The sequence below is a fragment of the Triturus cristatus genome, chromosome 4_1, assembly GCF_964204655.1.
Source record: "Triturus cristatus chromosome 4_1, aTriCri1.1, whole genome shotgun sequence".
NCBI classification, from domain to species: Eukaryota; Metazoa; Chordata; class Amphibia; order Caudata; family Salamandridae; genus Triturus; species Triturus cristatus.
Genome location: NC_140585.1, coordinates 222,989,408 through 223,005,722, shown reverse-complemented (window position 1 = coordinate 223,005,722; position 16,315 = coordinate 222,989,408). Strand labels below are relative to the sequence as shown.

The 16,315-nt window shown below is 49.6% G+C and overlaps 1 protein-coding gene across 1 annotated transcript in view; it reads left to right on the top strand.

Annotated features, from left to right (window-relative positions):
- Positions 1 to 16,315, top strand: part of LOC146854135 (pepsin A-like) — a 109,782-nt gene that overhangs the window by 67,692 nt on the left and 25,775 nt on the right. Inside the window, exon 7 of the mRNA XM_085651901.1 lies at positions 3,295 to 3,439. Within this exon, the coding sequence (XP_085508027.1) occupies positions 3,295 to 3,439 (145 nt within the window). The remainder of the gene's footprint in view (positions 1 to 3,294; positions 3,440 to 16,315) is intronic.

The following is a 16,315-nucleotide window of genomic DNA, read 5'->3' as shown; positions in this document are numbered from 1 at the left end:
GGTGCCGTGTTTACCTTTAATCTTAGCATGCCAACCCCTGCATAATCAATGTTTGACCAAGCAGAGAGACACAGTTATCAGGCCACTTTGGCAAAAAATTAATTTAATGCACGTGACAATATACTTGCACCTTCAGAGCCCTGAGAATGATAGTTATGTATGACTCTCACCGAGAGCCTTTATCATGTATGTCACAATCTGAACGTGATAAGTCACTGCTGTGCTGTGGCAACGGTGTGTTACAGCTCTTATGCTCACTGTTGCTAGGGCATAAAGCAATCCAGGCTTCTCCGGCTGAGTGCTGTAGGAGCCTGTCGGTACAGCCCTGGAGTGCCTGGAGCCGAGGGTTTAAAGGACGGGGAAGGGAGGGCATAGAGAGGGGTGGAGGTGGGTGACAGCAGGCCTAGTATTTTGGTTTTTACTTTGGGACTGGGAGGAGATGCCATGTTATGTATGTCTCCCCCATCAATCCTCTACCCCTGCATAGCAGTTGAAAGCAAGGGTAGATGGTTTGGAAGGCGGTGTTAAAGCTTTCTCTGATGTGCAGCTTCGGGTGATACGTTTCTTTGTGAGTATTAGTCATTTTAATGATGCTAATGACCATAACCCATGAACTAATGATTTTGCAATTGGAATGAGATATTTCTGTAATTCAAAAATGTGAAAAATAATGTATTATAAATAATTATGCCACATTTTAATGCGGGACAATGTTTAATCACATTTATAAAGGCAAACGTCAACATTCCTGTGACGTGTGTTTTTTTCACTTTGGGAACACGCCACGGGGTATTTGATGTGAGCCATCGAACTCACTCGATCAATAACACGATAGACAATAGAAACTAGAAATCCCTACCAGGATACATGACAATGATGCACCAAACAACACTTCCGGTTGGTATTATTTGGTCCCAGGACTTCAAATACAAAGGGGTCTGTCTGCTAGTGGCACCTTCCGGTTAGAGGCCCTAGGGTGATCCGAGCTCTGATGAGTGAGTGCATACTAAACGCCACAATATTTCCATGCTACGTCATTCAGAAGAACCCCCATGAGAAGCCCTGAAGAAGTCCTGTGCATTGGCTGCATTTTGAATTAAAGAATGAGTTTTTAAAAAAAAATAAAAGAAGAACATCAATATAGAAATCTTTTATGAACAAACACAATGGAATCTGTGCATTATGTTAAATAATTGTGTTGGATTCTATCAAACAGATTTTTATATTGTTAACTAAACTGTGGTGCTGGGCCATATGACTCTGTGATTGCTTATGGATTCTTTCCTGTGAGGAAGGCGAAGGGGGCTGGTCTTCCGGGGTCATGCACTCTCCTATTTCATTGTTAATCCTACCCTACTAAAGTGTTAGGTGTGATGTTCTATTGCCTCAGCCTCTCAGTTTACAAATATCCATTATTATTATTTTTTGAACTTTGGGACAGGGAGCAGAGCCATGTTAGCTCCCCCATTAATCATACGCCCCTACGTAGCAGGCAAAGGCAGTTGTGTTATGTTATGTTAAAAGTTATTTATACAGCGCACGTTCACCAACGGTTTCTTGGCGCTAACTGTAACTGGTTTGGGGTGGGCATGCATCACATACCATTCTGGATGGGTACAAAACGAGGTTTTTCAGCTCAGGCTTCTGTGTGACATCAGAGGCAACTGAAGCTTTGCCCTTGTTGTCTATTTCATGTCATTTAGAACCCCTTGGTGAGAAGCAGCCCTCAAATTCACTGTCACCCATCTATAATTCTTTATATCATCCACATTGTCTGCTCATCAATTCCTTGTGGCCAAGTGATCCTGCTATTAGGATATCTAAGTGGGTTAAGGTCAGATATGTGAGCATTCAGCAGATATATGAGCATTCAGCGGGTGTCCACTCCCAGTGCTGCTCAGATAGCTCATGTGATTACTGCACTTACTACATGTGTCTGTGTGTACATAAAAAGATATGTTTCATTATCATGCTGATATGAAAGAGTGTGAAATGTGAGTTTCATTCAGGGCTCTACGGAATAAAAATGAGAGATTTTGAACTATTAAGTAATTACATAATGGAACATGAAACACTCCAGAAAGGTTTGGTGCTCCTCAATGCTAATAATAATCCCTGCAATGTGACCCTCCTGATTGAGAATGCAATAAAGGTTGTCTGTATTTGAGTCCAGAATGGCAGACCCCCACCATTGTAGGTCCATTCCATCCCAGATATTTTCCATTGGTATTAGCAGAATGCTTAGTACGTGGACCTCATTAAAGGGGGCATCTGGTGATGACGTCACAATGCACCTCCAACCCCAATTGGATGCCATTGTACAGGGCAGCATTCTAGAGCGCCTACTGTTGGTGATTGTTAGCGATACAGGACAGGGTACTGCGCGGCTCCTAGAAGTGAATGGGTGAAAATCATACTGTTGAGTGATGGACGCTCCAACCAGTAGGAAAATACAACGTGGAAGAGCAGCAGCCAATCCCAGCCACCTCAAAGTATACTTGTGTTTTTGTGATCAATATCTTGGGGCTGTGAGCTGTCTGCTGTCATGGAAGGACACCTCATGTCCATGTTATGGCCAGCCGAGACTTTTCCGCTAGGCAGGTGGAAGTACAATCTTCTCAACAGTCAGGGTGAAGAGGGATTTCTCTCTGCCTGTTCACTACCACTGTAAATACGGCTGGGAATGAGAACTGTATTTTTCTATAGAGTTTACCTTAATGTGAATAATTGGGGCCAGTTGCTTTGCATATCAGCCTGGTCGAACATCTCCAACCCACGGCTAGTTGCAAAAGAAGATGAAACTTACAGAAACCAATGAAATGCTTGCTTCTTAACAAAGGCTGCAGGTTTGGGGAAGCTAGCAAGGCATGTACACAGATTTGCATCAGTGATTGCTATCACTACAGAAGAAATCGCTAGACCTGGGTGAAACTTGAAAAACATCTCAAATAATTTCCGGAATTTCACCTGTTTTTTGTGTGTTTTTTTAGCACGATATCTGTCATTGTGTCAAAAATTGACACAAAGAAGCATTTCAAGATAAAACGTAGGGCTAAATTATAGATTTGCGTAAATACTCATATTTCACGTAATTTTGTCAGAATTTCACATAATTACGCAAAAGCATATTATGCAAATTATACACATCCCTAGTGACCACTTCTAGGCAAATATCTGCTGAAGAAGTGGACCCACCAACCCTATTCAACTTGACATCTTCTTCATTTAAAAAAAACCATACATCTCACTCTTCACAGCTGCATATTAACAAGCGCAACCCATTTTTTTTTTTAGGGTTATAATCAACGGCACTACTGTGGCATGCGGCAGCGGCTGCGCAGCCATTGTAGACACAGGAACGTCACTGCTGTCCGGCCCCACGTCTGCGATCACGAGCATCCAAAAAGCTGTTGGTGCCAAGTCGGCGAGCAACTGGGAGGTAAGGGCGTGACTGAATACAATTCCAATTTGTTTACAACATATCCAGGCATGGATAAAAAATAAAAATGTGAGTGGTTGAGTTTTACTCCTGTTTTAGATGTGAATTACACCTGAATATTCTGGCCAGAATCCACAACAAGTTTCTGGGACTAGTTTTGTCTTACTCCTGGCTAAGGTGTCTTTTACTCATGAATTTTCAGAAGTAAGAAATGCTTCCTTGCCTGCTCCTGCAGGGATCCATTTGACGGCCCTGATATATCAAAAGATTTGACCCATTCTGGGGTATATTCACAAGGACTTACCATCGATTTATCTCCATCTTAATGCATCAAAAGTGGAGATAGATTTAACACCCCATTCACAAGCCGGTGCAAACTGCAGACATCGCCAGTATTCCCGCGATAACTGCCCCAAAATTGATCTCCACGGTGGACACCACCAACTAACCCTAATGAGATGCAGAGTAGGCATTCCCGTGCAAAAACACATGAAAAAACAACAACACCACTTTCACAACTACCTGTCAGATCTGCGATGCGAACCAAAAACAGGCGATAAGCCGCGGTAGCAGTAGGGAATTAACACCTGCCTTTTGCTGGTATAAAGCAGGACGACTACCTGCAGCATAAAAGGGAGCCCAGCCAAGAGCCACACCGGAAGACCCACAGATGCCATGGAGACAATGATCATGCAACGCGTATACCCATGAGGGCCACAACACCCACCACAACCCCCCCTGGACATACACATACCGTGCACGACACAAGAGCCACAAAAAGCGCGTGATGACGCACATTGCCAAAAATAAACACACGTGTGGCCAGAACAACGAGTAGCAGTCACACAGCACTGAAATAACAACAAAAAACTTTATTGTAATACAAAACAAAACCCCAATGCAGAAGACTCCTTTCGGGTCCGTCAGGGACAACTCAACGTCACAGCCTGGAAAATAAAGCACAAAATCAGGACGTGTGTCATGCGCACATCAAAGGAGTGAGACACAGAGAAACAGAGAAGCAAAGAAAGACAGAGAGAGAAAGAGAGGGAAGGAAAGGAAAGGAAGGGAAGGGAGAAAGAGAGAGAGAGAGAGGGAAGGGAGAGAGAGAGAGACACTGCCGCCCCTGCGCACCCAGGCCCCACTGCTCACCTGCTGCCACTGGTGTGTCCATCAGTGGGCACACCACATGCCCGTGCAAGCTCCAGGCCCCGGTCCCGATACCATGGCATGGTCCACATCATGCGGACCCACCTCGCAGTCCAGCAGGTCCCACATATGACGCTGAGTCCTGACCACATCAGTGCACACGTCATCATCGCAGGCTGCACACCCGCTCAGCTATTTCAGTGTCACTTACCCTGTGCAACGCCAGTCAGTGCCACGTGGTGGTAGGCCTGTGACGGCTGCAAGGTTTCGGGTGCCACTAACCCTGTGCAACCCTAGACAGCGCCACGTGGTGGTAAGCCCATGACGGCCGCAAGGCTTTGGGTGCCACTAACCCTGTGCGACCCCAGTCAGCGCCATGGGGTGGTAGGCCTGTGACAGCCGCAAGGCTTCGGGTGCCACTAATCCTGTGCGCAACAACTCATGGGCCCATTATGATTGAGAACGCTGGAGCGTCCGTCATCCAGTCAGCACCGGCAGAGGGGAATGTGATGTTGTCGGCCCCTCATATTTGCGGGGTCACATAGCCTGTGACGCCTGTGCCGGATGGGTGGGGTGTGTTTGCAAACCTACCCTCAGGGAGTGGCCGTGACGTGCTGACAACTAGACCAGTGACCTGCACGCCACCAGCAAGTACGCTTATGACAGGCAGCTATGTGGGCCCCCCCTTGGAACGTAAGCGGAGTGGGATGGCCTGGCATGCGCCGGACCAGCGCAGGGCTTGCAACAATGACTCGGGGTCTCTGGGCGTGGTTCAGTCCATGTCCGGACAAGGAAGTGACTAATGCGTGTGTCCCTGTTGTAGTGTCCACGGCACCTGGAACACAATAGGTAATGTAGCACACTGTGACTGGCATCCCACCAGATGAGCATCATTGACGTAAGGGACATCACTGTCCCTACATCCAGCCACGCATTCATACATGAATGATGAAACACACGACACAGCAGTGTGTTACTGGATGTTTATTGCATATCCAGTTGAGTTTTGCAGCTGGAACGGTACAGGGCCATGCCAAGCACACAACACAATATGGGCCCGTGGAGGGCCAGCCAGAGTCCATCCAGAGATGACAAGTACTGCGGAAGAGGAAGGGTACAGTCCGCAGTCTGGTCGCCGTGTCATTGGTCATCGAACAGGAAATGGCAGTCCATGTCGCGGTCCAAGGTGAGTGCAGCGGAGTGTATCAGGGGTCAGTGGAAGGTCATGGGGCCATGTGCGGCACCAAGCAGAAATATGCCAGGTGGCGGAAATTAATGCTAGTGCCTCCTTCTGAACTCAAATCCATCCACGTCCTCGAATGTGTGCTCTGCCCCACCTGTGGGTGTTGCAGTACTGTGTGTGCCACTGACATATCAGGGGCCAGAGGAGGATTGTCGGCCGCACTGTGTGGCAGTGACACATCAGGTGCCGGAGTGGATACGCCTGCCGCACTGTGAGGCACTGACACACCAGGGTGCGGAGATGTGGATGGTGTGGGGGCAGCAGCATTCATCAGCGCCACACCTTGTAGCAGCAATGCCATGATTAGGATCTGCAGGACATGGTAGATCCCAGCTACATTTCGCTGATGAGCAGCAGTGGCTGCCATCCTTTCCGCCTCCATCCGCACCATGTCCTCCATGAGCCTCCGCATGTGTGTCACGGCTGGCATCGCTGGAGCCACTATGAGCAGACAAGTGTTCTTCTCTCCAGCGATGTCAGTCAGGGCTCGTTGGAGACCATGGAGCGGGCCTATACACCCATGGATGGCGTCCAACTTGGTAGCCATGATGTTGAACCCCACCCGCATCTGCTCAGCCGTCTCCCTCTGGACCTCCAGCACACGGCGTTGGAAGGCCATGTGTTGTTCCTGGGGGTCTTGGGAGACTGCCGGGGCTGTGGATGCCTCCTGCTGGGTGGTTTGGGTAGTGGGTGGGGTATCCTCGATGCAGCTAGGCTGCTCTGATCCTGGAGGTGAGTTGCGGATGATGTCAATGATGTCTTGGAGGGCTTGGGTGTCGATGCTGGGGGTCTCCTTCTCGTCATGAGTGAAGAGTGGCTGGGACTGCTCTGTAGGAGGTGTTGACGGTGCCCCTGCAATGTGAAGGGGAGATGGTGTATTACACAGTGTCCACATGTATGTAGCCGCATGATACATGTTGACATTCAGACATCATGGCATTGTACATTGTGACAGTCTGTAGATCAGGGCCATGGCCCAGGGTCATTGTGGGTGTGCACTGTGCTCTGCTTGATTGTGCATGTGTGCCATTGTGGCCATCTCCACCTGTCCCCCCAGTACCTGGTGGTCACTCACCCTGTTGTGTTGTGTCCTGTCGAGCAGTGTCCGGTCCCCCGACTCCGGCCACAGTCTCCACACTGATGACTGTCGACACCAGCTCCTCCATGTCATGAATGAATGAATGAAATTGGATTTGTATAGCGCTTAGCTACCCTGAGGCCTCCTAGCGCTTTGCGGAGCGGAGAGACTAAAGAGAGAATCCTGCTAGTGTGCTGTGATAAAGTGGTGTGTTTTGAGCAGTTTCCGGAAGACCAGCAGATTAGGTTCTCCTCGGAGAGTGGGGGGGGAGGGCATTTCAAAGGTTGGAGGCATTCAGAGAGAACGAGCGTCCACCCCACCAAGATCTTTGGAGTTTCAGGGGAGTGGCAAGAAAAGCAGAACTGGAATGAAGATTCCTAGAGGGTTGATAGGGGGTAACCAAAGACTGAATAATATGAGGGCCGGTTTTCCAAATAGCTTTGTGGGCCAGGCACATAGCTTTGAAATGGATCCTGGCTCGGATGGGCAGCCAGTGGAGATTCCTCAGAGCAGGTTTCGCTGTTTGTCTCTGGGGAAACTGGAGCAATTGGCGAGCTGCACAATTTTGGATTACTTGAAGTCTATGGAGAGTAGACTGAGGGGCTCCCAGATATAGTGCGTTCCCGTAGTCCAAGCGGGACAGTATGAGGGCCTGTACCATAATCCTCCTCGCCTGAAAAGGGAGCAGAGGAAGAATTTTCCTGAGCATCCGCATCAGGCCAAAACATGTAGCAGAGAGCTTGGTGGCCTGATGGTTGTAGCAGAGGGAGCTGTCGAGCCACATGCCAAGGCTTTTAATCTGTTGCTTTGGGATGGGCATGGGGTCAAGACAAGTCGGCCAAATGAGTGCCGAGGCGGGTGATGGAATTTTCCACAAGAACACTAGTTCGGTCTTGTCCCCATTTAAGTTGAGGTGGGAACGGTCCATCCATTCGGCTACTGCCTCTAGGCAAGCACCTAGAGCGCAGGATGATCCCTCAGGGTGGTTTAGTGCCACCACCAGTTGGGTGTCATCTGCGTAGGTAATGATTTTTATGCCGAATGCAAGGACTATCTCAGCTAATGGGGCCATATAGGAGTTTAAAAGCATAGGGCATCTCCTTCAGCCACGCCACCGGACTCCACTGGACGGACCACAGCTGCGTCCACTTCAGCTTCAGAAAGAACACAATCCACCACCACCAGCAACAGGCTGCATGCAGAAGCTGGAACAAGATCACAGCCGACCAGCTCGCCGCAGCCCTGAGCCAGGACCCTCCCGCCAGCTCAGCGAACCCCAGCCAGGCCGCCAACAACCTCACGACGTGGATCAGCAACTGCGCAGACGACCTCGCCCCACTTAGGACCCCGCCCAGCAGACCCGGCAGTAAGAAAGCACCCTGGTTTACCGACAAACTCAAGAGCTCCAAGAAGAACTGCCGAGCCCTCAAGAGAGCCTGGCGTAGAGACTCGACACCAGACAACATGACCACCCTCAAGCTCGCCACTCGAAAACACCACCAACTGATCCACACCACCAAGAAAACAGCATTCAAGGAACGACTGGACAACAACTCCCTCAACAGCAGGGAACTTTTCAACATCGTCAAAGAGCTCTCCAACCCCAGCGCCGGAAACAACGACATCACCCCATCGCAAGACCTCTGCAACTCCCTTGCCTCGTACTTCCACAACAAGATCGCAGACATACACAACAGCTTCAGCACACAGCCGACGCACCCGACGATCGCACCAGCGCCCCCCACCACCACCCTCCGCGCCTGGACCCCGATCAACACCGAAGAGACCATACGCACGATGAACTCCATCCACACCGGATCTCCAACCAACCCCTGCCCCCACCACGTCTTCAACAAGGCCGACTCTGTCATCGCTCCCCATCTACGGGACATCATCAACACCTCCTTCAACACCGCAACCTTCCCGGAGAGCTGGAAGCACGCCGAACTCAGCGCCCTCCTGAAGAAACCATCAGCCGACCCCACCGACCTCAAAAACTACCGCCCCATCTCGATCTTCCCGTTTCCTGCTAAAGTCATCGAGAAGACCGTCAACAGACAGCTGGCCGCCTTCCTCGAGACGAATGGATCCCTCGACCTCTCGCAGTCCGGTTTCCGAGCCAATCACAGCACCAAGACCACCCTCCTCGCAGCCACTGACGACATCTGAGCCCTGCTCGACAACGGGGAAACAGCGGCCCTCATCCTCCTGGACCTCTCCGTGGCGTTCAACACTGTCTGCCACCGCACCCTAGTGCAGCGCCTCAGCAACGTCGGAATCCAAGAGAAGGCACTGGATTGGATCATCTCCTTCCTCGCCGGAAGGACACAGAGAGTCCGCCTCCCCCCGTTCAGATCAGAAGCCACCGAAGTCATCTGCGGCGTCCCTCAAGGCTCCTCGCTCAGCCCCACCCTCTTCAACGTCTACATGAGCCCCCTTGCGGCCATCGCACGCCAACACAACCTCAACATCATCTCCTACGCCGATGACACCCAGCTGATCCTCTCCCTCACCAACGACCCCGCCACCGCCAGAGCCAACCTACACGAAGGGATGAAAGACGTAGCCGAGTGGATGAGGAACAGCCGCCTGAAACTGAACTCAGATAAGACGGAAGTCCTCATCCTGGGATCGTCGCCCTCCGCCTGGGACGACTCCTGGTGGCCCCCGGCCCTGGGCAGCGCACCCAAACCAACGGACCACGCACGCAACCTGGGCTTCATCCTGGACTCCTCTCTCTCCATGACCAGACAAGTCAACGCCGTCTCCTCATCATGCTTCAACATCCTACGCATGCTACGGAAGATCTTCCGGTGGATCCCCACCGAAACCAGGAAGACGGTCACCCAGGCCCTCGTCACCAGCCGACTGGACTACGGCAACTCCCTCTACGCCGGAACCACTGCAAAACTCCAGAAAAGACTCCAGCGGATTCAGAACGCCTCAGCACGACTCATCCTGGACATCCCCTGACACAGCCACATCCCCGCACACCTAAGAAACCTGCAATGGCTCCCCGTCAACAAGAGAATCACGTTCCGACTCCTCACCCACGCACACAAAGCTCTCCACAACCAAGGCCCAAGATACCTCAACAACCACCTCAACTTCTACATTCCCACACGCCAGCTCCGACCGACCAGCCACGCCCTTGCCGCCGTCCCCCGCATCCGAAGAGCCGCAACGGGAGGAAGATCCTTCACCTACCTGGCCACCAAGACGTGGAACTCCCTCCCCACCCACCTCCGCCTGACCCAAGACCACCTCGCCTTCAGGAGGCAACTCAAGACCTGGCTGTTCGAGGAGTAGCGGACCCCCCCACCCCAAGCGCCTTGAGACCCTCCGGGTGAGTAGCGCGCTATACAAATGCCTTGATTGATTGATTGATTGAGGGCTCAGGGAAGATCCCTGTGGAACCCCACAGCTGCGTGGCCATCGATTGGATGTGGCGGTTCCCTCAAAGACTTGGAAGAATCGATCCTTTAGGAAGGACAGGTGAGTGCCATATTTCCCACTCCCATATTTTCCAGCCGCTCGAGCAGGATGTTATGGTTAACAGTGTTAAAGGCGGCACTGAGATCTAAAAGAATGATAGCTGCCGAGCCGCCCTGGTCCAGAAGTCTTCTGGCTTCTTCAGTCACCGCTAGAAGGGCCGTCTCTGTCCCTAACTGAGGGCGGAGCCCTGTTTGAGAGACATGAAGCAGGTTGTTGGATTCCAAATGATGGACTAATGTAGAATTAATATGTCTCTCAATTAGCTTGCTCAGCCAAGGGAGGAGAGAGATGGGACGGTAGTTGGCCATATTCGAGTGGTCGAGGTTGTTTTTTTTTAGAAGGGCTCTAACCTGAGCACATTTCCAAGCCAGGGGCACTGTGCCGGAGGTGATGGAGGAGTTTAATACGTCTAGGATGACTGGGCCAATTGTATTGGATACTAGTGTGAGGTACTGTGGAGGGGCGGGGTCCATTGGAGAGCCAGAAGTTACCCTAGACAGAAGGATGTCCAGAGATTTTGTGTCTACTAGAGGGAATTCTCCTAGGGAGCCCTTTGTTTTAGGATGTAGATTTCCTGTGCTAGGATCGGTAGACTCAGGCACATAAGGGGGAAAAGTCAGACAGATCGACTGAATTTTATGATGGAAGTATTCGACTAGGTCATTGCTGTGAACTGGGGCTTCCTCCTCTTTGGGAGGTTTCTGCGGTATGGTGGACAGAGATTTGGCGATCCGAAAAATCTCTTTAGGAGAGTTGGCGGCTGCATTGATCCTTTCCTCTTAAAAGTTTATTTGTCCAGTTTTGATCTCTGCTTTATAGGTCCTTATTGCTTCTCTATAATCAAGTTTCCTATCTTCTTCATAATTCTGTCTCCATCTCCTTTCCAATTGTCTGCAGGACTCTTTGAGTTTCCTTAACTTAGGAGAAAACCATGGAGCAGATTTTTGCTTGAATCTTTTGTGGGAGTTTTTTTTTGGCAGGAGCGTGTCCAGTGAGTTAAGGATCCATGAGTTGAAATTATTGTTAGCCAACTCAGGGTTAGGGTCATTGTGTGGTTTAGTGGCATTAAGGACAGCGGTCCATTGGCTAGCAGAGAGATTCGACCATTTCCTCTCAAGTGTCAAGGTGGTCTTCTGAAGGTGGTTAGGGGCAAAAGTCTCCCATACCAGGGTAACTAGCGAATGATCGGTCCAAGGGAGGGGGATGGGAGCGCCAACCGAGAGCTTCTGATCATTACTAAACACTGGGTCAAGGAGATGACCTTTGTCATGTGTAGGGGCGAAGCCTTTCTGTTTGATTTGAAGAGCGGATAGGCAGGTTGATAACTCAATGGCCAGTTGGTTGGAGAGATCATCCAGATGGATGTTAATATCACAGAGAATTGTGAAGTTCTCTGAAGTTAGAGCTAGATCTGCCACAAGTATGGGGAGAGAAATGAGAAATTGGCCAATAGGTCCTGGGGGACGGTAAAGCAAAAGACCTGAGAAGGTGCAGGTAGGTGAGATTTCTAGAGAGAAATGCATGCTTTCGCAATCTAGTGGGCCATCCGTAGAGGACCGGCAGCTAAAGATGTCTTTAAATATTATGGCTAGTCCCCCACCTCTTCCGGTCTTCCGGTCTACCCTTTGTATTAAATAGCCAGGAGGTAAGGTTTGGATGATGACTGGATCGACTTCGTCGTGTAACCAGGTTTCCGTCAGGAATAAGACGTCTGGTTTAAGGTCAGCTAACAAAAGTTTAAGTTCCGTGGAGTGTCTAGAAAGGGAGCGACAGTTCAGGAGGAAGAATTTCAAGGGGGGGCCAAGTGCGGGATCATCCTTCCAGCAGGGCTGAAGTTTGTAGTTACAAAAGGAGCAGCTGGAGGGGTTGTTAGCGATATTCATAGAATATAGGCAGTTAGTTCCGGTGGCTCCTCTCAGAGCAGTGAGTGACTGAGCACTGTAGCTGAGAATATTATGAGAACTGCCAGGGGTCATGGCCCCTGGCCCAGGCTGGGCACGTACGGGAAGGCATCCGGTTAAGTAGCCAGGCAGCGCGTAGGCTAGAGCGCTACCTGCACCGGAAGTGTCCCGCCCTGAGAGCGTCTCCGAGAAGCCCGCCGCTCAACGGCACTTGCCGAGTCGGACCAGGGCTATGGAGCATCCAGGAACGGTGGATGAGGCCGGTAAGTGTGCAAATTACAATCAGAGCAGCAGCGTGTGCAAGAAATATATATACAATATGATGTGGGCACGACTAAAATGATAAAACATCAGCTAAGCAGCAAGCGGCATTACCTCTCGATCAGGCTCTGCGCGCGTCCGCCCAGAGCTTGCACGAGCTGTGGTGCTGGGCTCCCACCTCCAGTCTGCATTGCAGCCTTTTGGTTGGCTGTGAGTTTATCCTTGGTCTTGCGCTTGATGTCAGTCCATCGCCTCTAGACCTCGTCCATTGACCTCTTGTGCTCTCCGATGGCATTCACCTTGTCCATGATGTCCCGCCATAATCCATTTTTGGTGCCCAATGGCACGTTGGAGGTGACGAACAGTTGTTGATGGTGTTCCATCACCTCCGTGATTAGGATCCAGTTTTCCTGCGGACTGAACTTCGTCTTCCTCTTCTTCTTGTCCTTGCCCCTCCCCGTCCCCGAGGTCCCAGGATGGTCGTTCAGGGTGCTTGTGGGGTTGCGCTTGTCCACTGCACATGCTCTGGCTGCCTCCATGGTGCTTGGGTGTTGGTCAGTTTATGTTTGAGTGTTTTTTCTTCTTTTATAGTTATTTTTCCCGCCTGCCATGTGTGTATTGCAGGCCTAGCGCTGCTTATCGCTGATCTCCTCATCGCGCTTTGGACCATCGCATGTTTTTTCGCGTTGAGGTTTATGTTTTTATCTCCATCGAGGTGGTTGTATCGCAGACATTGGCCGCGTTTTCGGTGGACTATCACATGGTACTGCCGTGTTGTGAATTCCACATTGACACAGGGTTATTTTCCCGCGATAGGCTGCATTGTGTAAAGTTGCGTTAACATTCTTTGGAGATGTTTAGCACACGTTCTTGTGAATATACCCATCTGTGTCTATGGGAAATGTGTTGAAACATAAGGGCTTTAGTAAATCGCAGGCTTTGTGACTGCTAAGTTGCTAAGTACTTCTGAACCTATGTGTGCATGCAACAGAACTAGCATGTGTAATAAACAATGCATAGTTTACACCCACCACATTAAAGTTTCCCAACAGTGTTATGATTATTCCGAAAGCTTAGTAAATAGGGCAAACGTCAAAGTCAACATGTTAATTATTATTAAGAGAATTTGGAGACATTCTTCAAAATAGCGGCATTTTTTAATCATTTCTCTTAAAATGATAGCATTTTGCGCTTTTATTCCACGGAGATACCAAGACATTTTTGGAAATGTTTTTAATGTTGCATCGAATTTCCGCCTCATTTTATTTACTTAAGATAAAAAACGTCCCATCTAATAATGTAAAATCGTTAAAAAAAAGATTTGCTCTTGAAGTCTATACACTGTACTGTCCTCTTACACACCATTTATAAACACCTGAATCAAGGCATAGGCAATAGCAACTTTGTGAGTTAAAGATAGACTGCTCTCAAAGATGTTCTACAATGAAAGATACATGTTGTTCTCTTTCTGCTTGTCGGTGTGCGATATTTGATATCTGTTAGACCTAGCACCATTGGCGTGGGTCTCCCTTCCATTTTTCGCTGTTGTCTCCTCTGTTTTTGCTGGTGATAGATGCTCTGGGCACTGTGCCACTGCCATTCAGTGCCACAGCACGAATGCTCCCTGTGTAAAGATGACATGTGAATTGGTATATCCATGATTGGCTTATTTGGTTTACCTGTTAGTCCCTAGTAGCGTGGCCTGTGTGTGCCCAGGGCTGGTAAACCAAATGCTGCTGGTGGGCCTGCAGCGCTGGTTTACGCCACCCACAAAAGCAGCTTGTAAAGTGTGTTCCAGACCTGCCACTGCAGTGTCTGTGTGCAGTCTAGAACTGCCATCTTGGCTGTGAAGTGCACCCACTTCCCAGCCCCTGAACCTTCCCTTGGCATCATGTAAGCCACCCCTCTGGTAGGGTGCATTGTATGTGTTAGGTAGGACATGCTCTGATGTGTGTAGCATGTCCTGGTAGTGAATTACACCCAATTTCGTTTTTCACTACTGTAAGGCTACCTGTTCTCCATAGGCTAGAATGGTTGGTTCGGCTATTACATTCTATAGTCCTAACTGACCCACAGAACATGGTAGAAAAACGAATTTAGTATGCCTGAGCTCAGAATATTAAAATACATCTTTTAGTGAAGTTTATTTTTATGTTCTGTGTTTGAAAATACCACTTTTAGAAAGTAGGTATTTTCTTGCCTAAGTCTTCCAGTGTGCTCTGCTGTTATGTGTATTGGCTGTCTGGTTTTGGAGGGACAGGGCAGGCTGAGTCAGACCTCGGTTGAATAGAGAGATCTGCATTGGAGTATGGGGAGGGGTAGATCCTGGACCTGAATAGGGCTGTGCCTGGCAAGGTGAATGCTGGCTCCACCTCCCACTGTGCGTCTGATGGCAGAGCCCCTCTTTCTGAAAGGAAGGATGCAGCCTGGTAAACAAAGTGCTCCAGGGCTGGGCCGAACTGGTTCTGGCTGGGTTCAGTGACTTGTAGCTTCTGAGAACAAAGACTTTTGGGCTATAAATATCTGTGCCCAAACCCCTACAATTTGTATTGCTCCTGGACAACAAGAAGAACCTCTGTCCGTGTAACTAAAGGAATCGGCAGGAGAAGGACTGTCCTTGTGCTTGTGTGCTGTTTCTTGGACTGGCCTGCAGTGGTTACTACTGGACTTGGAAGAAGAAAAAAATTACTTTGAAGGAACTTTTATTTTTGACTGCAACAATCACCCACGGGTTAGAAGAGAGCTAGCCTCTTGCAGGAGTCTCAGGCACATCAGACTCCACCAACAGCCTCCTGTTTCCTCCCAGCGAGGATTTCTATCTGCAGGTGAGGCTCCTGTGAGTTCCAGGGCCTCTAGTTCTACTGTGGAGAAGAGAGCGCTGAAAATCATCGCTAACGCCCGTTAGCGAGCCGCTGCAGCTGAAGAGCGTGAGGAAAATCGTCGCGCTGCTGCCGCTGAGTGCTCGCTACCGGAGATCATCACATCACCTGTCTGCGGGCTGCCAAATGCTCGCTAACCCGAAGATTATCGCATTGCATGTTTGCGGGCCTGAAAGCGCTCGCTAACCAAAGATCATTGCATCACCTGTCTGCGGGCTGCCAAACGTTTGCTAACCCGAAGATTATCGCATTGCATGTTTGCGGGCCTGAAAACTCTCGCTAACCAAAGTTCATCGCATCGAGTTTATCGCTTCACGACATCGCAGAGCGGACTCCGAGCGTTTGCCATTTTCATCGCATAGCACCAGGATCGTCGCTCCCTCGCGGAGCGCCATTTTCTCTCATCGCAACAAGATCGCACACACAACAGGCTCGCGCATCATCCTCCCTTCGCGGCAAGAATTTTATCGCATCGCCGGCTTAGCGTGCAGAAGTTTATCGCTTTGTCCTGCACACAAATCAGCGCTTCATCCTCCCTTGCGGCAAGGATTCAGTGCATCGCAGGTTAGCATGAGGAAAATTATCGCTACAACTCCTTAGCGACATTTTTGTTGCTTTGCTACAGAATCCAGGTATCTTGTGAGTAAAAGGGTCGCAGAGACCACTGCCTTGAACTGAACTTCTCTTTGCACACCTTGAACTATTTTTGCAGCATTTTAAAGAGTAACCCTATTTTCTAGTATTGTAGATTTCTACCGTTATTGGTCTTGTGTTAAGTCTATATATAAAGATACTTATTTTTTATAACTCCTTGTGTGGTGTCCCTTTGTAGTGTTTTTCACTGTGTTACTGTGTATGGTCATAAATGCT